General features: G+C 39.3%; 1 protein-coding gene across 2 annotated transcripts in view; it reads left to right on the forward strand.

The window, feature by feature from the left end:
• Window positions 1-24,183, forward strand: part of ston2 (stonin 2) — a 153,019-nt gene that overhangs the window by 49,120 nt on the left and 79,716 nt on the right. For both annotated transcript variants that reach the window (XR_011351052.1, XM_069915971.1), the window contains exons 2-3: window positions 1,005-1,210; window positions 3,931-4,125. Coding sequence is in view for 1 of the 2 variants with exons in the window: in XM_069915971.1 (XP_069772072.1) it covers window positions 1,120-1,210; window positions 3,931-4,125 (286 nt within the window). In the remaining variant the exon portion in view is untranslated. The remainder of the gene's footprint in view (window positions 1-1,004; window positions 1,211-3,930; window positions 4,126-24,183) is intronic.

Below are 24,183 nucleotides of genomic sequence, written 5' to 3' on the forward strand. Positions count from 1 at the left end.
GGTACATGCCCAGTAACTCATGGTCAAAAGCGCTATTTGAAATCCAAAGTATGAGCTGAGGATACATTGCAAAACCAGTGACCCTTATTCAACTGCCGTGTGTCCCGTCACATTCCTTGTCACTAATTAGTGGTATCATTACTTTAAAAGTACCCTACCCGTCGAGCATGGCCCTCGTTCAACTCACTTTGGAATATCCCATGTAGTTCCACTATTTTATAAGTGCCTCTGAATCGTCATATACTGATGCCCGATTAGCATCATGGTACTTTCAGTAGGCCTGACAGCGACTGCTCAATGGCTGCCAACACTACCCATAATTCCCCACACAGCTGAAACTGCTGGGCCAACGCAGGGGAACCAAGAAGGGGGCCATTCCTCTGGCACTGGTACAGCAGTGGGGGTGGGGGGGAAGAGAGAAACGACAGTGCGACTCAGGTGGGCATGTGGGGTGGGGGAAGAGATGGCAGTGCGACTCAGGCGGGTGGGCACGGGGGGTTTGAGAGACAGCACGACTCGGGTGGCGAGGGGGAGAGATGGCAGCGTGACTCTCGTGGGTGAGGGGCGTGGAGAGAGACCACAGCGTGACTTGTGAGGGCGATAGGGGAGAGATGGCAGCACAACTCTGGTGGGTAAGGAGGGAGTGGGGAGTCGGCAATGTGACTCGGGTGGATGGGCTTAAAGGAATCAAAATATTCCGAAATCTGGAAGATACTGAACAACAGCATGTGTCCTGTCCTGACGATCCTGGATAAAAGGTTAGGCACCTGTAATGCAATTTCAAACTACAGGCAATTTTGGTATTGAAGAGTTGTTTTGCTCTGAACAACTGGTCTCTACATCAGAGGAGGAATCTAAGTGTGCAATTTTAAAGTATAACGTGGCTTTCTTAAAATTTTGAACTTTCTTAAAAGTTTAAATTGGTAAAATGTAAGCATTCACAACTTGCTGATGCTTCACTCATCTCAACTTGCCCTTATTGCTCTTGTTTTCTTTCAACGCAGCGATGTTTCAAATTCTTCCCATGAATGTGCAAATCAAGGAAACTGATTAAGTTGTTCTGGATGAAAGAAGTCAGCCTTAAACTTTTGGTGCAGTGACACAGTGACAATTGCAGCAATGTTGACCAGTAATGTGATCGCGACACAGAGATCAGCGTGGGTCTCCTTTAACGATGATATACAATGCACACTGAAAGGAGGAGATGCAGGTAAAATTAATTTAAATTATTTCTTGGAAAAGGCTATTTAGTTTTTCCAAATTATAGTTTTCAATTACAAGAAACACTGCACTGTTTGAGCCCATTTTGTTCAAGATTTCTTTCAGATTAAACAAGAAATTAAGAAATGCACTTGTAGTTCAAGGATTTGCATATCAATTTAAAAGAGAATCTAGCTTGCCATTTGATTTAAGTATACCAGTCTTATAATTTATTGCAGTTCAGCAATATATTTTGGTTCATTTGTAGAGAATTTTTTTAAATTTATCCAAAGAATATATTTTGTGTACATTGATTTCAAATAGGGGAGAAAATTGCATAAGAAAGCATTTTAATTTCTATCTTGGGCATTCTCAGGTGGAGAAGATTATAAAGAAAATAGAGGCAACAAGTTGAAACTTTGTAGCCTGCCACCCTTGGGGCCTGACTGGGGTGGTAGAACTGTTCCTTTTTAACACCCATCTTTTTGATACATCTTGGGTTGCATATGGGTTCTGAGAACTGTTTATAATCTGAAGTTTCCATCAGTTGAAAATACTTTTGGCTAAGATTGTAAAAGATTGCGCAGTTTGGTTAATTAGCTATAGTTTCGTACAGATCTTGGATCATTTTATAAATGAGAATTAGTAATCAGTGCAAATCTGTCCCACAGATTCAAAACATGGGTGGAGAGTTGGGTAAGCAAGTTTGTGGATGATACAAAGATTGGTGGTGTTGTGGACAGTGAGGAAGATTACCGTAGATTAAAAGGTGATTTAGGAAGGCTGGAGGTGTGGGCTGAGAATTGGCTGATGGAATTTAATACAGATAAGTGTGAGGTGTTACATTTTGGAAAGGCAAATCTAAATAGGTCATATGCATTAAATGGTAGGCTATTGAGGAGTGCAGAGCAACAAAGGGATTTAGGAGTGATGGTAAATAGTACCCTCAAGGCTGATACTCAGGTAGATGGTGTGGTGAAGAAGGCATTTGGAATGTTGGCCTTCATAAATCGGAGTATTGAATTCAAGAGTAGGGAGGTTATGATGAAATTGTACAAGGCATTGCTGAGGCCAAATTTGGAGTACTGTGTACAGTTTTGGTCACCAAATTATAGGAAAGATATAAACAAAATAGAGAGAGTACAGAGAAAGTTCACGAGAATGTTGACAGGATTTCAGGGTCTGAGTTACAGGGAAAGGTTGTGCAGACTGGGGCTTTTTTCTCTGGAGCGTAGAAGATTGAGGGGGGACTTGATAGAGGTGTTTAAGATTTTAAAAGGGACAGACAGAGTAAACGTGGATAGGCTTTTTCAATTAAGAAAGGGAGAGATTCAAACTAGAGGGCATGGTTTAAGGTTGAAGGGGGAGAATTATAAGAGGAACATGAGGGGAAATTTCTTTACGCAGAGGGTGGTAGGGATGTGGAATGAGCTTCCGGCAGATTTGGTTGAGGCGGGATCATTGGTTATATTTAAGTAAAGACTGGATCGTTACATGGATAGGAGGGGACTAGAGGGGTATGGACCGGGTGCTGGTCAGTGGGACTAGGAGGGTGGGGATTTGCTACGGCATGGACTAGTAGGGCCGAACTGGCCTGTTTTGTGCTGTAAGTGGTTATATGGTTATATGTGGCACCATAGAATGGCAGACCAGAGAGTTTCAATCTGTACTTTTACTCGAATAAGTGATTTAAATTTATAACTTTAATAAAAATAAAGATCATTATTATTCATGGCACAGATCAGATCCTATTTTTAATATTGTTTACAGACATTTCCTCATGCACTTACTTTTGTTTGAGTGTTTCACATTGAATAATTGTTTTGGTGAACAAAAGAAATTGCAGGGTCTTGGATGGTTAGGCAGCATCTATTAAATAGAAAAGGTCAGTTAACGTTTCGAGTTGGGGCCTTTTGTCGAGACTGAAGTAGGAAGGGGAGTTATTATACGTAATGGGAAGGAAGAGTTAGGGGAAGGGGTGGTGAGAGGCTAAGAAGTGAAGGGGTATTGGGTGGAAGAATGTGGGAGAGGTGGAAAGACCAGTAGAGAAAGAGAACACTTGCTGGTTGGTGAAACAATTTAGAGAGGAAAATGAGAATGGGTTTAGATAAAAGAAAGGTGGAAACAGTGGAACCAGATAGAAGTGAAGGTTACCTAAAAATTGGAAAATTCATTGTTAATTGGGTTTAAGGATACCGAGGAGTACGTGTTTCTCAAATTTACAATTTACCTCACCTTGGTGATGAATAAAGCTGAGGATAAACATGTCTGTGAGCATGGTGAGAGGAATTAAAATGCTAGCAACTAGGAGTTCTAACACAGAGTGCACATTCTTGGTGAAACAATTGCCCAATCTAGATTTGGTCTCACCAAGATTTGGCCACACCAAATATTGAACGCAGTAGATTAAGTTAGACAAGGGGCATGTAGAGTGTTGCTTCACCTGGAAGGTCTGTTTCTTTCCCAGAATGGAAATTTCCTGAACTTGAAATATACAAGTTTTGATTTTCTGCTATTACAGTGGGAAGTGCCCTCCGATTGGGAAGGAAGAGTGGACCAGGTAGTCGCAGAGAACCTAATTGCTTTTGGTTCCAACTTTATTGGCTCCTTAAGTTGAGCGGGTGCTTGCTTTCAAAGCAAAACTTCATAGACTAGTACAAGTAATAATTTGTGTGAAAAATTAGTAACGCCTAAGAGAAAATGTGCGAATAATTTTGTTTTGACCTGCAGATGAAGTCCGCCGAAAACAATCTCCTGTCTCAGGTAAATTATTTGAAGGTGGTAACTGTCAAGATCATAGAATTGGACATTCCTCTTCATCGATTCCATGTCAACATAGTCCAGTCCATGCGACAGAAAGTGAATGGATCAAGTTCGACGATCAGCCATGGCCTATTCTCTCACCGATCCATTCACAATCAACCGGTTAGTGTCACTGAAAGTTGGATTGGATTATTTTTCATTGTTTCTCATATGAACACTGGAAATGGTGCTGTTTTTTGCATTTTGTCTTCAGCATTTGAGTAACTTTTTCTATCACAAATTCTCTGTTTGCTTCAAATGTGATGATTTAAACTTCAACTGGGTTGAGTTCTGTGGTGATAATATTTTTAAAAAACAATTTGGGCTCAATGATACTTTGAGAATATTAGAGGGAACATTCAGAGTTGTGAATGCACAGAAGAGACTACAGATGCTGGAATCTGGAGCAACAAACAATCTGCTGGAAGAACTCAACAGGCCGAGCAGCATCAATGAGAAAAAGAATGGTCAATGTTTCGTGCTGGAACCCTTTACTCATGCTGCTGGACCCACCGAGCTCCTCTAGCAGATTTGTAGAGTCGTCTATTTACGAATTGTACTATTTTGGCATGGGTATGAGAACAAAAGAAATAGGAGCAGGGGTAGGCCATCTTAATGAAATCAGGACTGAACTAGCTATGGACTTGGGTCCACTTACCAGCCTTTTCACCATAATTCATTCTCTATGCAAAACTCTATCGAAGTGTCTTAAATGTATCTAATGAGGTAGCCACTACTGGGGCAGAGGATTTCACAGATTCACTACTCGCTAGAGAAAACAGTTCCTCCTAATCTCCGTCTGAATCTTGAGCCTATGTGTGGTAATTCTAGTCTTGCCTACCAATGAAAAATTTCCTGCCTCTATCTTGTCTATACCTTTCAAATTGTTATGTTTCAATAAGATCCCCTCTCATTCTTCTAAATTCCAGTGAGTACAGTCACAGGTGACTTGATCTCTCCTCAAAGCTTAACCCTATCATCTCTGGAGTCAGTCTGTTGAAGCTCTTCTGCATCACCTCCAAAACCAGTACAGTTCTTCTCAAGTAAGAGACCAGAACAATGTGCAGTACTCTTTCTGAGAGGATTCTTAGGTGCAAGATCATTGCCCAGCACCCATTTTAAGATAACCTGTTCCCTTGTAGGTTTGGTAACGTACTATTCAAGAAAGCTATCATGGCTGCACTCAATAATGTCCTTCTCAAGATGGCCTCAACCAGCTTGATTTGCCCAATCTACATGCAAGTTAAAATCTCCTATGACAACTATTGTACCATTCTTACAGCATCGGGTATTTCTTGCTTTATCCCCTGTGTCACTGTAATGTTATAATTTGGTGACCAAAAGACAATTTTCAGCATTGATCCCCCCACCCCCCTTTTACTATTCCTATCTCTTCCCAAATGGATTCAATATTCTGCTCCTTTGATGTTGTATCATCTCTCCATATTGTCCTGAACTCATCCTTAATTAAAAGCTACCCCACTTTCCTTTCCTTCCTGCCTATCCGTCTGAATGACCATATACCCTGCTGGAAGAACTCAACAGGCCGAGCAGCATCAATGAGAAAAAGAATGGTCAATGTTTCGGGCTGGAACCCTTTATCAGACTCATGTTGCTGGACCCACCGAGCTCCTCTAGTAGATTTGTAGAGTCGTCTACAAATTCCCAGTCATACAGATGTGTATTGATTTGTACCACAAATTCATTGACCTTGTTTTGAATACTATGGGCCCTCACACTCTTTGTCCATTTTAAATCTACCTATTGTGACATTTGCACTTGTTTTTTTCTGAACTTCACTTACTTTTGTCACTCTTGGTTTGCTCTTTCCATTTCTTCCTGCTGTCTTTTTGCATGATTTCCATCCCCCTGTCATATTAATTTAAACCCTCATCAACAGCACTTAGCAAACCATCCCCCGAGGAATTGATACACAAAAGCACTGGAGAAACTCAGCAGGTCCTGCGGAGTCCATAGGAAGAAAAGGTATATATGAAACCAATGTTTCAGAACTAAAGGATGGATGCTGTAGGACCTGCTGAGTTTCTCCAGCGCTTTTGTGTATTATCTACAATGATAACAAGGGCAGACTTTCTTCTTTCACACCAAGGACTTCAATGGTGCAGACCGTCCCATTTGTACTGGTTTTGGGGGACAGGTAAACCTGTTCCAATGCACTGAAACCATCCCTCCTGCATCACTGCACAAGCCACATATTCATGCCAACTATTCTGCTTTTCCTGCTCCGACCAGGTCTTGCTTTTTAATTTATCTTCTATCTCCTTAAATTTGGCTTGTAAGACCATATCCTACTTTTTCCTATATTATTGGATCACTATGACAACTGGTTGTTTACCCTCTCCTTTCAGAATGCCCTGCAACTACTCTGAGATGCCCCTGACCTTTGCATCCAGGAGGCAATGAACCAACCAAGAGTCCTATTTGTGGTCGCAAAAGCACTTGTCTATTGCCTTTTCCTTTTACTGCCATTCTATGCAGCAGTTACCATTTACAAAGCAATGATCTTGACTACTGCTGCCTTCCCTTGATTAACCATCTTCCCCCAAAGGTATCCAAATGATGTTGGTTGAGGTTAATTTGCGCTGCAAATTGCATGACTCAGCAGGTTAGATGAAAACCAAGTTTTAAAAAAGACCTTATTGGGCCGAATTCACTTGAATAGTGTGAAACATAGTCACTAATCCCTTTTTTTTAAGCCATTCTTAGCAATTCCATTCTTTTCTAATCCTGTGTAGGCTTTGTATGAGAGGTGATGTAAATATTTAAATGACTGACCCAATGCTTCATTACCAGCTCAGTGACCCTAATTGCATACTGACATTCTTTCACAGATCACAGAGCAATGGGCAATTTCTGGAAGGATTTTCAATTAACAAACACAACAATAGCTAGTTTTTTCAGTAGAGAATGTAAGGAATTGTTACCCAGACCCAGTGAAATACCTCTCGAGTTCCTGACAATAGTAACAGGACTGCAGGCAATGACTGAATAGCAGGAATAAGATGAACCTCTCAAAAATTTTGTTTCCATCTTGCTGGTTTAAGTTTATCAGATTCTGATTTGGAACTATAGCATCTGGTATAAAGCATTCTTTTAAATGTTTATGAAGTTTCTACCTGGATTAGGGAAGTTGTTATTGTGAGAGATTGGAAAAACTAAGCCTGTTTTCCTTGGATCATAGGAGATTGAGAAGGGACCTTATTGAGGATGACATGGTTCGTGTAGCAGTTAATGCAATGCTGTTACAGCATAAGTGACCATTCAAATCCAGTGCTGTGTGTAAGGAGTTTGTACGTTCTCTCTGTATCTGTGTGTGTTTCCTCCAGATCTGCCAGTTTTCTCCCACCATTCAAAATTGTACTGGGGATGCAAGTCAATTGGGTGTAATTGGAAGGCATTGGATTGTGGGCCAAAAGGCCTGTCTAAGTTAAAACGATGAGGGGCTTAGATAAGTTGAATAGTGATTTCCCAGAGTAGGAGAATCCTTCTGAGAGGGAAAAACTATAAGGTGAAGGGGAAGATTCCGACGGGATGTTTTGAACCTGAAGTGGAGGGGGACTAACATCCTTGCAGATAGGTTTGCTAGTGCTAATCCAGGGGGTGGGGGTTGGGGTTTAAATTAGATTTGCAGGGGGGTGAGAAATAAAGTGTTAGAGCAGAAAGTGAGGTGGAGGAGGATAAAGGTCATGCGAGGACTGCATGTATGAACAAAAATCAAAGGTTTGCTCATGGTAGAAATTTTCTCAGGTATTTATTTCAATGCAAGGAGTATTGTTGGAAAGGCAGACAATGTTATGGTGTGGATTGGCATGTGGGATTATGGCATTATTGCTATTAGTAAGACTTGGTTGTAGGAGGGGCAGGATTAGCAGCTCAATGTTCCAGGGTTCTGTTGTTTCAGACGTGATATGGGGGGAGGGTTGAAAGGGGGAGGAGTGGCATTGCTAGTCAGGGAAAATTTCACAGGTGTGCTTAGAGCAGCCCAGGTGACTTGTCTACAGAGGCCATATGGGGAGAGCTGAGGAACGAGAAAGGTGTGACCACACTGATAGGATTGTATTATAGACCGCCAATAGTCAGCGAGAATTGGAAGTGCAAATCTGTAGAGAGAGGAGACAAATGGAAGAAACAGTTTTTTGAATATTTTTGGCTTTTCTACAAAAATATATATAAAATAAAATTTTCAATATCACAATATATTAAACTTTTTCTTACAAACAGAACAGTCCCTCCCTCTCCCCTTCCATACATACAAATTCACACACTCAGAGCTTGCACGTCTTTTAAATACCGTATGTAGCATACATTGTTACTGTATTTAGGCAATGTGCTACTATACCTATCAAACCTGGCTAAATCTTTGAAATAATTACAAAGAACACTAGAAAAATATGGAAGAATATCAGTTTATAAAATAAATATGAACAAAAGCAAGATACAGTACAACTTTGATGATCCGAAATTGGATTCTACAAAATCCTCAATTATCCAAAAAATTTTTTAAATTTTGGAGAAATGAGAATATTGGTTACAAATCAGAAATCCTCAATTATCAAAAAAATTTTTTTGGAGCCAAACTGACTGGGGACCTCGGGCTCCCGGGCGAGAACGGAGACCTCGGGCTCTCGGTGGTGGCCAGCATTTTTTTGGTGAGAATTTAAACTTTATTTTAATGCTTAAAAAGCCTTCCCTTGTTGTTTGTTGTTGTTTAAATACTACAGGGGAATCACGTTGCTCTCCATTGCAGGCAAAATCTTCGCTAGGATTCTACTAAATAGAATAATACCTAGTGTCGCCGAGAATATTCTCCCAGAATCACAGTGCGGCTTTCGCGCAAACAGAGGAACTACTGACATGGTCTTTGCCCTCAGACAGCTCCAAGAAAAGTGCAGAGAACAAAACAAAGGACTCTACATCACCTTTGTTGACCTCACCAAAGCCTTCGACACCGTGAGCAGGAAAGGGCTTTGGCAAATACTAGAGCGCATCGGATGTCCCCCAAAGTTCCTCAACTTGATTATCCAACTGCACGAAAACCAACAAGGTCGGGTCAGATACAGCAATGAGCTCTCTGAACCCTTCTCCATTAACAATGGCGTGAAGCAAGGCTGTGTTCTCGCACCAACCCTCTTTTCAATCTTCTTCAGCATGATGCTGAACCAAGCCATGAAAGACCCCAACAATGAAGACGCTGTTTACATCCGGTACCGCACGGATGGCAGTCTCTTCAATCTGAGGCGCCTGCAAGCTCACACCAAGACACAAGAGAAACTTGTCCGTGAACTACTCTTTGCAGATGATGCCGCTTTAGTTGCCCATTCAGAGCCAGCTCTTCAGCGCTTGACGTCCTGCTTTGCGGAAACTGCCAAAATGTTTGGCCTGGAAGTCAGCCTGAAGAAAACTGAGGTCCTCCATCAGCCAGCTCCCCACCATGACTACCAGCCCCCCCACATCTCCATCGGGCACACAAAACTCAAAACGGTCAACCAGTTTACCTATCTCGGCTGCACCATTTCATCAGATGCAAGGATCGACAATGAGATAGACAACAGACTCGCCAAGGCAAATAGCGCCTTTGGAAGACTACACAAAAGAGTCTGGAAAAACAACCAACTGAAAAACCTCACAAAGATAAGCGTATACAGAGCTGTTGTCATGCCCACACTCCTGTTCGGCTCCGAATCATGGGTCCTCTACCGGCATCACCTACGGCTCCTAGAACGCTTCCACCAGCGTTGTCTCCGCTCCATCCTCAACATCCATTGGAGCGCTTACACCCCTAACGTCGAAGTACTCGAGATGGCAGAGGTCGACAGCATCGAGTCCACGCTGCTGAAGATCCAGCTGCGCTGGATGGGTCACGTCTCCAGAATGGAGGACCATCACCTTCCCAAGATCGTGTTATATGGCGAGCTCTCCACTGGCCACCGTGACAGAGGTGCACCAAAGAAAAGGTACAAGGACTGCCTAAAGAAATCTCTTGGTGCCTGCCACATTGACCACCGCCAGTGGGCTGATAACGCCTCAAACCGTGCATCTTGGCGCCTCACAGTTTGGCGGGCAGCAACCTCCTTTGAAGAAGACTGCAGAGCCCACCTCACTGACAAAAGGCAAAGGAGGAAAAACCCAACACCCAACCCCAACCAACCAATTTTCCCTTGCAACCGCTGCAATCGTGTCTGCCTGTCCCGCATCGGACTTGTCAGCCACAAACGAGCCTGCAGCTGACGTGGACTTTTTACCCCCTCCATAAATCTTCGTCCGCGAAGCCAAGCCAAAGACTGTTACAAGTGATAATTTGGTTTTGTTACTGCGCTGTTTTTAATTGGCAAATCTCCTCATCCCCACCTTGCCTTCAGTTAACAAGCCTCTTTTGTCCCCTTCCAGTTGTGACAAAGGGTTTCTGATCTTGCATTTTATTCTCCACTGATCTGTATTCTTCTTGTAGTCCTGTTCTTTGATTTTTTTTTTCTTATGTTAAAGGCCCAGAGGACCCCAAAACCCAGCAGCAATAGAAATTCACCAAAACAAATAGTTACTTAAATAAAAGTTGTTTATTCTTCTTGTAGTCCTGTTCTTTAATTTTTTTTCTTATGTTAAAGGCCCAGAGGACCCCAAAACCCAGCAGCAATAGAAATTCACCAAGACAAATAGTTACTTAAATAAAAGTAGTTTTTAATTTTCTTTAAACACAAAAACAAGATCAAACTTTAACTTATTACAAACTTAACCCCCTTCTCATTTTAAGCACACATGTATGTAATGTGTATCAGTTCAGAAAAGTTCTTTGATTCACTGTCCAATCTCACTCCTCCAAGTTCACCAATATCAGGCAATTCATATACTGTACACAGAATTTAACATTTATGAATTTTCACCAAGCTCTGGAGAATAAAGATAATTAGTTACCACTCAGGAAGGTTCTTGTTGGTTTCAGAGAGAGATTTGTTGCTTGTTGGACACACACAAACTGATTCCTTCTTAACAGCCGCTTCAGTATCTTGCTGAAGAAACTTGCCCCATCAGGGTTTTCCAAATGATATTCTCTTCTTCTGAAGGTCACCACAGAATTCCTTTTGTTTCCCTTATTTCAGGTGAAACACTCTAGCCAGCCATTGCCTCTTGTATGGACCAGAAGGGTTTTGAACAGGCTGAACTCAGAACCCATCTTCATAATGGGATTTCAACATGCTGCCAGCTTGCCATGACTGCAGAAACCAGTTCTCTCTCTCTTCTCTCTCTCTCTCTCTCTATCTCTCTCTCTCTCTCTCTTCTCTCTCTCTCTCTCTCTCTCTGTCTCTCTCTCTCTTTTTCTCTCTCTCTCCCCCTTGCAAAACCGCATCACCTTCTTAGAACATCAAACTGCAACCAGACTGATTGCAGCACCGGGCCTAATCCTTGGAGCTTTCAAAACAATAATCCATTACTCCACAACATCTCCAATTAACACCTACTTGTGAAGTCTTTTGAGCTCAGGTTCTTCTATTTGTCCCTCCTTAGGAAAACCTCTAGCAAAGCAGTTTTAATTGTCCCTACAAAGGCACTGCACCCAGGGTGTCTTCTTTGAGCAAAGCTCTTGCATTTTAAATGTGATTTGTTTTCTGAAGTTTTTGTGACCTACACTACCTCCACAATCTGTCTCCTTCAAAAACATATCTATATACAATATAAAATATGATATCTGTAACTCTAATTCTATAATATCCTTCAGGCTATTTACTTCTGCCATATATTCTCTCTTAAGATTCTTTGCCCCCCTCAAATATGCTTTGAGCGTGTCCCATATCAAAAAACTATTGTTAGAAGACAGCTGATTTGTTTCACAAAATATTTCTATCTGCCTCTTTATAAATTCACAGAAGTCTGTTCTTCTAAGTAGCTTGGTATTAAGAATGATCTGTATACATTTTCTTGCTTTTCCATTGTTGCAGTCATTAATGTTAATTCTATCATCAAGTTGTCTGATAGAAGCCTTGCTAGGTATTCTGTTTTATCGCTCTACTTTTTAACTAGGCAGACATTAGAAATAAGTCAATCCTTGTATGTGTGTAGTGCACCCTTGAGTAAAAGGAGTAGTCTCTCTCTGTGGAATTTAATTGCCTCCATAAACTGAAAAGGTTTAGATCCTTCTTACATGAAATTGTGGGTTTTGCTGCTTTTACCCTCATTACTGTTCTTACAGATTTATCTAGTATTGGGTCCAAGCAAAAATTAAAATACCCTCCAACCAATATATTTTGTCTTCCCTCTGCTATTTTTAAGAAGACATCCTTCATAAAGACTTCATCATCATAATTTGGAGCATAAATATACAAAAATGCTTCTCCATAATTTTACAATGTGCCATTACATACCTTCTAGCTTGATCAATTGAAATGTCTCCTATTAATGCTGGTGTATTTTTATTAATTAGAATAACCACCCCTCTTGCCTTTGATCCAAATGAAGACAATATTATTTGTCCTACCCATCCTCTTTTTAATTTATCATGTTCAAATTTGGTAAGATGTGTTTCCTGCAAAAACATTATATCCACTATTAATTTCTTTAGGTATGCCAAGACCCTTTTACTCTTCACTATCTCACTTATCCCCCGTTAATATTAAGACTAATAAAATTTAGTGTTTTATCCATACCATTTTTCAAACAAATATTGTATAACAATAAAATCTTTCCATTTATAAAAAATACTGTATCATTTCCCTTTTTAAGAGGCGTTTCCCTATTTAAGAAGGATACTTATTTCCCCTTTAAGAAACACACACAAATCCATAACTCTGATGGTGACGTCTGCTCCGATCCTCAGCATGGCCACACCCCCGTAAGAAATATAAAGTTGTGATAATAAGAGATTTCAACTTTCCATATATTGGCTGGATGGCTTGGAGTTTGTCAAATGTGTTCAGGAAAGTTTTCTAAATCAATATATAGAGGTAGCAATGAAAGACGATGCAATTCTGGATTTCCTATTAGGGAACCAGATAAGTCAGGTGACAGAAGTATGTGTAGGTGACCATTTTGGGTCCAGTTATAACTCATGTTATTAGTTTCAAGTTAATTATGGATAAGGATTGGTCTGGTCCTCAAGTTAAGATTCTAAATTGGAGAATGGCCAATTTTGTGGAAATGAGAAAAGATCTAGGAAGAGTGGATTTGGATAAGTTGTTTTCTGGCAAGGATGTGTTCAGTGAGTGGAAGGCCTTCAAAAGTAAAATTTTGAGAGTACAGAGTTTGCATATTTCTGTCATGATTTAAAGGTGAAATTAATGGGCATAGGGAACCTTGGTTTCAAGGGATATTGGCAATCTGGTTTAGAAGGTGAAAAGCAGGTATAGGCAACAAGGAGCAAATGAGGTACTAGAATAATATAGAAATTGGAAGACAATGCTTAAGAAGGAAATCAGGAAGGCAAAAAGAAGACATGAGATTGCTTTGGCAGACAAATATACTAAAAGTAAAAGGATAGTAAGGGACAAAATTGGTCCCCTCGAGATCAGAGTAGTCGTCTCTCAAGGGGGGAGATCTTAAACAGCTTATTTGCATTAGTATTTACTCAGGAAACTGGCATAGTATAAGGAAGGAAGCGAAGCCAGCAGTAGTGTCAAGGAAGATATAGAAATTAAAGAGGAGGAAGTGTCTTGCTGCCTTACAGTGAATAAAGTTAGATAATCCCCTAGGCCTGACATGATATTCCCTCGGAACTTGAGAGAGATTGGTATAGAAATTGCTGGAGGCCTGACACTAATATTTAAAATGTCCTTGTCCATGGGTGAGGTATTGGAGGATTGGAGGGTAACTCATGTTGTTCCATTGTATAAAAAGGTTCCAAAAGTAGACCAGGAAATTACAGGCCAGTGAGCCTGATGTCAGTATTAGGTAAATTATTGATATTAGGTAAATTATTGGAGGGTGTTCTGAGAGATCTGATATACAAATATTTGGACACCTAAGGGCTACTTAAGAATAGTCAGCATGGCTTTGTATGTGGTAGGTCATGTTTAATGAATCTTAGAGTTTTTGGAGGAGGTTACCAAGAAAGTAGATGAAGAAAAGGCTGTGGATGTTGTCTACATGGACTTCAGTAAGGCCTTTGACAAGGTCCCACATGCTAGGTTAGTTCAGAAGGTTCAGAGATTTGGTATCCTGGATTCAAAATTGGCTGAATGGGAGAAGATAGAGAGTGGTAGTGGATGATTGCTTCTCAGACAAGAGGCCTGTGATTAATGGTGTGCCTCAGGGATCGGTGCTGGAACCATTGTTATTTGTTGTCTATATCAATGATCTGGATGATAATGTGGGAAATTGGATCAGTAAGTTTGCTGATGGCACTAAGAATTTTCTTCCAAAAAGATTGTATATGTATACATAACCAAACAGCATGAAAAAAAGTTCCAACCGTATCACCACATCTAAAACACAAATGTGATCCATTAAAAACATTTTTTTAATTTTTCAGGTGTCAAATATAATTGATGTAAAAAACAGTAATTAATCATTGCATAACGTGCATTTATCAGTCTAGTTACACTATCATAACAGATATATAACCAATCCTCTTCAGAAAAAAATAAAGCCAATATCCGCTTCCCATTTAATTTTAGATCTATCCCAACCCTTTTTATCCATACCATCCTGTAATATTTGATACATAAATGAAATATAACCCTTCTCTGGTACCTTCATAAGAAAAGTCTCAAATTTAGTCATTTTAGGTAAAATCATATCTCTACCAAACATACATTTTACCAAAGATCGAATTTGACAATAAAGAAATAAAAAATTCTTAACAATACCAAAATCTGATTAAAAGATAAAAACTTACCCTCTTTAAAACAATCTCCCAAATTTTTCACACCTTTAAATCTCCAATGCAATAAACTTTGATTATGTATTGAAAAAGAAACAAATTGATTATTATACAATGCAGTCAAAGCCAGTAATTTACCCCTAGAGCCTATCATTTTATTTTTCTTTATCCATAACTCCATTAAATGTTTTAGTATAGGGACATTATATTGTTGTAACAAATTTATATTCCACCTAAACAAAAATTGATGTATTTCAAATTCAGAAATAATTGCCATCTCAATTTTAGCCCAACTAGGAGGCCGTACCAAATCCATCAATGAACTAATAAATTTAAGTTGGACTGCTTCATAATAAATTTGAAAATGTGGTAAACGTAGTCCCCCCTAACTCATATTTCCAAGTTAATTTATTCAAAGCTACTCTCGAAAATTTACCCCTCCATAAAAACTCCCTAACCATTTTATTCAAATCTCGAAAAAAAAATTTATCTAGTAAATACGGAATAGATTGAAACAAATATTGTATACGCGGAAAGATATTCATCTTAATTGTATTTATTGTTCCCATTAAATTAATAGGTAAATCTTTCCATTTAATCAAATCATTTTTAATTTTTTTCATTAATGGAGCATAATTTAATTTATATAAAGATTGATAATATTTGCATTCAAAATTAAAGCCAGATATTTAATTCGATCAGTCCACTTCAAATTAATAATATTCTTATAAACTGAATAATCTCCTTCACTTACTGGTAAAATTTCACCTTTTTCCCAATTAAATTTGTATCCAGAAAGACATCCATATTGTACTAAACATGCCTTCAAATGCAAAAGTGACTGAGCTGGGTTTATTAAATACACCAATACATTATCAGCAAATAAATTAATTTTATACTCTTCATCTAAAACTTTCATACCTTGCATCTGTGTATTTTGTCTTATCAACTGTGCTAAAGGTTCAATCACTAACGCAAACAAATCTGGTGATAAAGGACAACCTTGACGAGTTGATCGAGTTAACTTAAAAGATTCAGAAGTCAAACCATTCGTCAATACTCCAGCTGCCGGTTTAATATATAGAGCCCTAATCCAACCAATAAAAGAAGGACCAAACTTAAATTTCTCCAAAACTTTAAACAAAAAATTCCATTCAACTCTATCAAATGCTTTTTCTACATCTAAGGATATCACCATTGGGTGATCTAAAGATTGTCGAAATCTATTAATCAAACTAATCACGCGCAAAATGTTATCTGAAGCATATCTATTCTTTATAAAACCTGTTTGATCAACATGAATCATCTTTGGTAAAAATTTAGCCAATCTATTCGCTAATATTTTAGCTATTATTTTATAATCTATATTTAACAATGAAATTGATCTATATGAAGATACTTTCAAAGGATCTCTATCCTTTTTAGGAATTACTGTAATTAAAGCACTAGAATAAGACTCAGGTAATTCATAATGTTCTCCAACTTGACATAATACATCACCAAACACTGTAGATAAATCATCATAAAAAATTTTATAAAATTCAACCGAAAATCCATCATCACCAGGCGATTTACTGTTCGGCATTTCCAGCATAGCCATTTTAATTTCCGAATCAGTAAATGGTTCTTCTAACTCCTGTATATCTCCATCCTCTAATATCGGTAAATTCAACTGTGATTAAAAAAAAAAGATCAATCGATCAAGTTTCCTGTTTTCCTTCAGATGTATATAACTTTTTATAAAATGAATAAAATTCATCATTAATCTCACGAGGTTTATAAGTAATAAGAGAATTCCGTCTAACAGGATTAATAGTCCTCAATATCTGTTCTTTTTTTAATTGCCATGCCAATACCTTATGTGCTTTCTCTCCCCATTCGTAATACCGTTGTTTATGTCCTATTAATCAAACATTCAAATTGATGATTGCAAAGTATTATATTTCAATTTCAGCCTAGATATTTCTATTTTCTGATCTTCTGTAGCATCTTTCTGAAATTCCTTTTCTAACTCATCGATCTGTTTCTCTAATTCAAGACTCTGATTTAATCGATTCTTTTTTATTTTAGAAGTATAACTAATTATTTGTCATCTCAAATAGGCTTTCATAGCATCCCATAATACAAACTTACTTTGAACAGAATTAGAATTTTCTTTCAAAAAAAATTAATTTGTTTTTTCAAAAAACCTATGAATTCCATATTTTTTAACAACAATGTATTAAATCTCCAACGATAAGCTATTTGAATTTTCTCAGAAGTTTCATATGTAAAATATAACAGAGAATGATCTGAAATCAACCTACTTTTATATTCCGCTTGTTGTATTTTCCCTTGTAAATGTGCCGATACTAAAAAGAATTCAATCCTTGAAAATAATTCATGTCTCGATGAATAAAAGGAAAAATCTTTCTCTGTCGGATTAAGATGTCTCCAAATATCTTCTAAATAAGATCTTTCATCAACGCTTGAATCTGGATTGCCATCTTGGATTTTTTAACTTTCTTTGGAGATTTATTTAATAAAGGTTCCAAAGCACAATTAAAATCACCACCAACTAAAATATTATCATTAGCCTGACCCAAACATAAAAATGCATCTGAAATAAATATTTCATAATCTGCATTTGGGGCATAAATATTAAGTAAAGTTCAAAGTTCACTAAAAATCTTACAATTCAGTTTAAGAATACATCCTGACTTTTCCTCCATTGATTGTAATTCAAAAGATAAATTTTTATGTATCAAAATTGCTACACCTTTAGCTCTAGAATTAAATGAAGAAGAATATACATGCCCAACCAACCCAGTCCCTTTTTAATTTCACGCATTCCTTCACATTCAAATGTGTTTCTTGTAAAAAGGTAATATCAAATTTCATTTTTTTAATATACGTCAAAGCTTGCTTACGTTTAATCGTACTATTTAATCCTCGAACATTAAAAGTAGCAAACCACACTTTATTTTTAAGAATAAATTGAATAGATGAGAGAGATCTGGAGGGTTATAGACTGGGTGCAGATCAGTGGGACTAGCAGAATGATGTTTTGGGACAGATGAGAAGGGCTGAATAGCCTATTATCTTTGCTGTAGCGTCCTGTGGATTTAGAAGGGATTTGAGGGAATAGTTCTTTGCTCTGAGAGTAGTGAGCAAGCTGCTGGACCAAGTGGTAAAGGCAGGTATGTTTATATTGTTTAAGAAACACTTGGGTAACTAAATGGATGGGAGGGGATTGAAGATGTATGGGCCTAATGTGGGTCTGTTTCCCTGCTGGAAGACTCAATGGCATTAAGAGAGAGCTTTGACTGATGGAACAACTATTTAAAAGTTATAAATGTTATGTATAAACATGATAATGCTTCAGAGGTTGGGGGACTCCACATCCCTCTCTGCAACTGGATTCTGGACTTCTTGACCAAAATGACCACAGTCTGTCTGGGTTGGCCACAAAGCATTAAGTCCCACCATGCTGAGCACTGATGCACCTCAGGACTGTGTGCTCAACCCACTACTGTCAACACTTCTGGCTATCAACTGCATTATCAGATTCATTTCTTATGGAATCATCAAATTTGCAGATGATGCCACAAAAGTTGCCCTCGTCGGCAACAATGATACACTCATTACATACAGAAGAATGAAGGGCTTGTAAAACCCAAGGAGAAAACCTGAGTCTCAACGTGGATAAGACAAAGGAGATGATTGTGAATTTCACAAGGACTAAAGTTGATCATTCTCCACCACAAATCAAAGATTCCTTTGTGGAGTGCACAAAGTTCCATGGCATGCAAATAAAGAATGACCTCTCCTGGATTAACGATACCTCTTTATTGGTCAGGAAGATGGAGCAGTGCCTTCACTTGCTAAGGAGGCTGAGCGGGGCAAGGCTACCAGCCCCCATCTTGACAATTATTGAGTGTCCCGTCTGGCTGCATCATTATATGGTATGGAGAGTGGAAAGCATAAACTGAAGGTCTATACAGAGGTTCATTCAAACAGCTGAGAGGATCACAATAGTTTTTCTTTCCTCTCAATGATATTTACTGGGAGCGATGTCTAAATGGGACTCAAGGAATTAATATCATCAACCCTTTCATAGAATCTTCAACCCAACTATCATTGAGAAAGGGGATACGGGAGCATCAAAATCAAGACTGCCAGGCTGAGGAATAGCTTCTTGCTGTGAGATTGATCAAGAGTGTCCTGTAACTGTGTAAATCATCCCAAATATTAACATATATTTACTTTGATGATTTAAATTATATTTTGTATTGTGTGAGCACCATGGTCCATAGGCATGCTGTTTCATTGGGTTCATGCAGATGATAATGAAATCGAGGTGCCTTCCTTGCCAGAGCTACTTACTTTGTGTAGGAATTTAACATCTTTCTCTGGTTTTGCTAATCAATTAAGGACAGGACCAAGATACTTTGTCCTTGAGCCAGTTTTGCCAAGCAATAAGATAAAGACTGTTACAATTGAACATCAGCTCTCCGTTTCTTATCAAGAACCTGTCTACCTCTGCCATTAAAAATAAATTCAAAGTCTTTTAATGCTGCCCTTTTGAGGGATCACGTTCCAAAGACTCACTGCTTTTGTTTTTGAGGGGGAAAAGATTTGGACTATTTGTATCAGGAGGAAACTTTTTTTTAAATGTAATTGGTGACCTGTAGTTACACATTTCTCACTGGAGGAACCATCCTGACGACATTGATTCTGTTAAGATCCCTTGGGAATTTGTATGTTTGAATCAAGTCACCTAGCCTGAGCAATAGTTCTTATAATGGCAACCTATTAATTCCAGATATTATTCCAATAAATCTCATAACTGTTTCCAATACATTAACATCTGTTAAGGACACTGAAGTGGACATTGTACTTCAGATGTGGTCTTACCATGACTCTACAGATCTGAAGTTGAACTTTTGGTCAGCAATAGAAGATAACATTTCCCAATTCCTGCACATAGTCCTTTACAAATGATGTACTAGAACAGCCATTCTGTATAAGGACCATAGCACATTTAAGAAGGGCCATAGACTGAAATCATAAAATATTTTTTTAAAAGTCATTAGGAGAGACGTACAGAAGAAACCAAATAAACTTAACTAATTCATAGGGAAGACAGCCCATAAACTTTGAGTGGAGTCCTAAGGTGGACAGCCAAAAAATGGTTGAGAATGGTGAGACTAGAGCACCTAGATCCTTTCATATGTTGAAGTGCTACAGACTCTTGCTATTTTAATGCTCACGTTTAGCAGGGAAAATAATGTGCAATGTGTGAAATTATTCATTTGCCAGATCTTTATCTGCTCACTTGTAGGTATCTCTTTTGTGGCCTCGTTTTTGCCCTGTCCATGTCAGCAAGAAATCCAGATAATTTCCTCATTATTCTGAGAAGGTGCTGGTGTGCTTTCTTGGCCAATACATTGATATTGGCAGATCAGGAAAAGTGATTGGAGCTGATTAAGCTGACCACTATCTTCTTCTCGGCATAGTTGTTCTGTCTGCGGAGTGAGTTCCACCTCTCCTCTGGAGGTTTGTAACCACTTCCTTGATCTTGTTAGCATTGAGAGAGAGGGTGTTGTCCTTGGAGCCAAGTTACAAGTTCCTCTATCTCTCTTCTGCACTTTGCTCCATCGTTGTTAGAGATCTTGTTTGTTGCAGTGGTATCTTCCACAAATTTATAGATGAAGTTGGAACTGTACTTGGCCCCATAGTCAGTATACGGAGAGCATAGGAGAGGACTGGGCATGCAGCCTTGTGGTACCCTGATGTTGAGGATCATAATGAAAGTGGTGTTGTCACCAATCTTCACTGATCAGAGAATGCAGGACAGAAAAATGTGGATCCAATTGCTGAAACCAAGGTCCAGAAGCTTGGGGCTTGATTGGCTTGGTACTATTGAGTTGAAAATGAAGAGTGAGTCGATAAGTGGTTGTCTAACATTGGAGTCCTTGTTATTCTGGTGTTCCAGGGCTGAGTGTAGTGCCATGGAGATGGCATCTGTTGTGGACCTAAATTGACAGTATGCAAACTTGAGTGAGTCAATGGTAGCTGATAGGCTGGAATTATGGCCAAACTCTTGAAGCACTTGATGGTAATGAATGTCAGAACCACTGGCTGGTAGTCATTTAGATCATTCATCACATTGTTCTTTGGCACTGGGATGATGGTGGCCTTCTTGAAGCTGATGGGTACTTTAACCTATTGGAGAAAGAGATTGAATGTTTCTGTGAATCTAACTGCATGTTGCTCTGAGAACACTTCTTGGGACCCTCTTTACTGTAGACTTTCAGCACCTACTTTTTCTAGAATGTTGATCTGACATCTGCAGCAGTGGGCATGGGCCTGCTTGAGGTAGGAGATGTTTCCATTATCTCACTGGCTTCCTGCTTGAAGAGTGTAGAATGCATTGAGCTAATCTTGGAAGGATGTACTGATTTTGCTGACACACAGTGCAACAGAAAAAAAATCATTTTATGTCCACTGCTGTTAGTTAGCAAATGCTCCATCCACACCATTGTGTTAAATTCCATGTCATGACCTTTGATTTTATTTAAAATCTTTAAGAAACTTTATTAAATGCTTTCCAGTAATAAAAGTACCTTGTTCCCTTTTATTTCCAGCATATTTTACTACTTTGAAGAACAATTAAGTTGTGAAATGTGACTTTCATAAAAGTTTGACCTTGCCTGATTACCTTGATTTATTTTTTTTAAGTGTCTCCCTATAACCTATTTAATTTTTTTAAAAATTCTCCATGACTGCTGTTAAGCTCACTGGCCTGCTTTCGGCATCCCCACTTTCTAAATAAGCAAATTAACTCTGCTATTTTTCATCTTAATGGAAACTTACCAAATCTTTTTTGGCTAAAGTTTACCAGAACATTGGAATTTTTCAGCCTACAGCTCCTATAGTTTGCTCCCTTCATCTTCCCTAATTTGTCATTTCCCTGAGTTGCTCCCTTCTTTCCGATTCTTGATTTGTAGCTATTTTTGCGATGACACATGTACCCTTTGGTTTTGGATCGAATGTCAAAGCAATGACTACTGTGGAGCCCAGAACTGAATGTCACATTTGATTAGATGACCAGTGTCATCAGTAGTAGTATGTGTTTGGTGTGATGCTTTTCAAGCTACCCTTTTACCTCCACCTTTATTATATAATACAAGGGGCAAGTCTAATTCTTCCCATAGATAACGTAGTAGGAGTCCCCCAATTGCATTGTTTTCTCAAAATATATGAATGGTTTTGGTCTCTAGCTAATTAAGACCTATATGTTGAAGCTTTGGATATTTCAGTTTAAGTTTTTAAGGCAGATATAGAGAGTTTCGATAAGCACAGGAATGAAAAGAATTACAAGGGAAAGCTGGGAATGTGAAAGGAGACCAAATTCAGATCGGCCATGATATTATTCAATGGAGGAGCTGAAGGGCCATGTGAATGCCTCCTGATCCTAACATGTGGTTAAACAAGAAAATCTGCAGATGCCGGGGTGAGTTCAATACATAAATATGCTGGAGAAACTCCGAATATCATGAAACATCTGTAGGAAGATAAAAATCGCCAAAATTTCAGGTCTGGGCCCCAAGCCCAAAACATTGGTTATCTTTTTCTTCCTGAGGTTGCTGCATGACCTGCTGAGTTTCTCCAGCGCATTGTGATTCTCCGTGTCTTCATTGCCCTCCATTCTGTATTAGCCTTGATTGGAGATTGTTTGACTGTGGGAAAGGTAAAATTGTAATTTGATTCAATCCCGTAAGTCGAGCAGTATTCAATTTTTCCTTTAAAACTTAAAATTTTTAATATTTAAAATTTCAGTAACTCACAGGTTTCAGTATTCAAAAACTTTGTGATTTTTTTATTTTCTATTTTTAGTTTAATTTTAATTTAGTGATACAGCACAGTAATGGGGCCTTCCAGCCCACAAGCCCATGTCGCTCAAATAGACCCATGTCACCAATGAACCCATTGTATGTCTTTGGAATATGGGAGGAAACTGGACCAGCTGGAGGAAACCCACAATGACACGGGGAGAATGTACAAACTCCTGACAGAGAGTGACAGAATCGAACATGGGTCACTGGTGCTGCCATAGCTTTACATTAACTATGCGTGGTTGTTTTATATTTTCTTTTTTCACCCACTGTCCATTTCTCGCTCTTTCATACCCTTTTCTGCATGGTGTGAAGTATGCTATTACCCTGCAATAGGCAGAGAAAAGCCAAGAGCTGATTCGTAGTATTTGAGTTGTAGAAAGATGAGACACAAATGGCCTTTTTAAATTAAAAAGAAAGCATTGAGATTCCATCTTGTTGCTTTCTTCTTTGGCTTGGCTTCGCGGACGAAGATTTATGGAGGGGGTAAAAGTCCACGTCAGCTGCAGGCTCGTTTGTGGCTGACAAGTCCGATGCGGAACAGGCAGACACGGTTGCAGCGGCTGCAGGGGAAAAATGGTTGGTTGGGGTTGGGTGTTGGGTTTTTCCTCCTTTGCCTTTTGTCAGTGAGGTGGGCTCTGCGGTCTTCTTCAAAGGAGGTTGCTGCCCGCCAAACTGTGAGGCGCCAAGATGCACGGTTTGAGGCGATATCAGCCCACTGGCGGTGGTCAATGTGGCAGGCACCAAGAGATTTCTTTAGGCAGTCCTTGTATCTTTTCTTTGGTGCACCTCTGTCACGGTGGCCAGTGGAGAGCTCGCCATATAACACGATCTTGGGAAGGCGATGGTCCTCCATTCTGTGGACGTGACCCACCCAGCGCAGCTGGATCTTCAGCAGCGTGGACTCGATGCTGTTGACCTCTGCCATCTCGAGTACTTCGACGTTAGGGATGAAAGCGCTCCAATGGATGTTGAGGATGGAGCAGAGACAACGCTGGTGGAAGCGTTCTAGGAGCCGTAGGTGATGCCGGTAGAGGACCCATGATTTGGAGCCGAACAGGAGTGTGGGTATGACAACGGCTCTGTATACGCTTATCTTTGTGAGGTTTTTCAGTTGGTTGTTTTTCCAGACTCTTTTGTGTAGTCTTCCAAAGGCGCTATTTGCCTTGGCGAGTCTGTTGTCTATCTCATTGTCGATCCTTGCATCTGATGATATGGTGCAGCCGAGATAGGTAAACTGGTTGACCATTTTGAGTTTTGTGTGCCCGATGGAGATGTGGGGGGGCTGGTAGTCATGGTGGGGAGCTGGCTGATGGAGGACCTCAGTTTTCTTCAGGCTGACTTCCAGGCCTAACACTTTGGCAGTTTCCGCAAAGCAGGACGTCAAGCGCTGAAGAGCTGGCCCTGAATGGGCAACTAAAGCGGCATCATCTGCAAAGAGTAGTTCACGGACAAGTTTCTCTTGTGTCTTGG

Source organism: Narcine bancroftii, chromosome 2, assembly GCF_036971445.1.
Source record: "Narcine bancroftii isolate sNarBan1 chromosome 2, sNarBan1.hap1, whole genome shotgun sequence".
NCBI classification, from domain to species: domain Eukaryota; kingdom Metazoa; phylum Chordata; class Chondrichthyes; order Torpediniformes; family Narcinidae; genus Narcine; species Narcine bancroftii.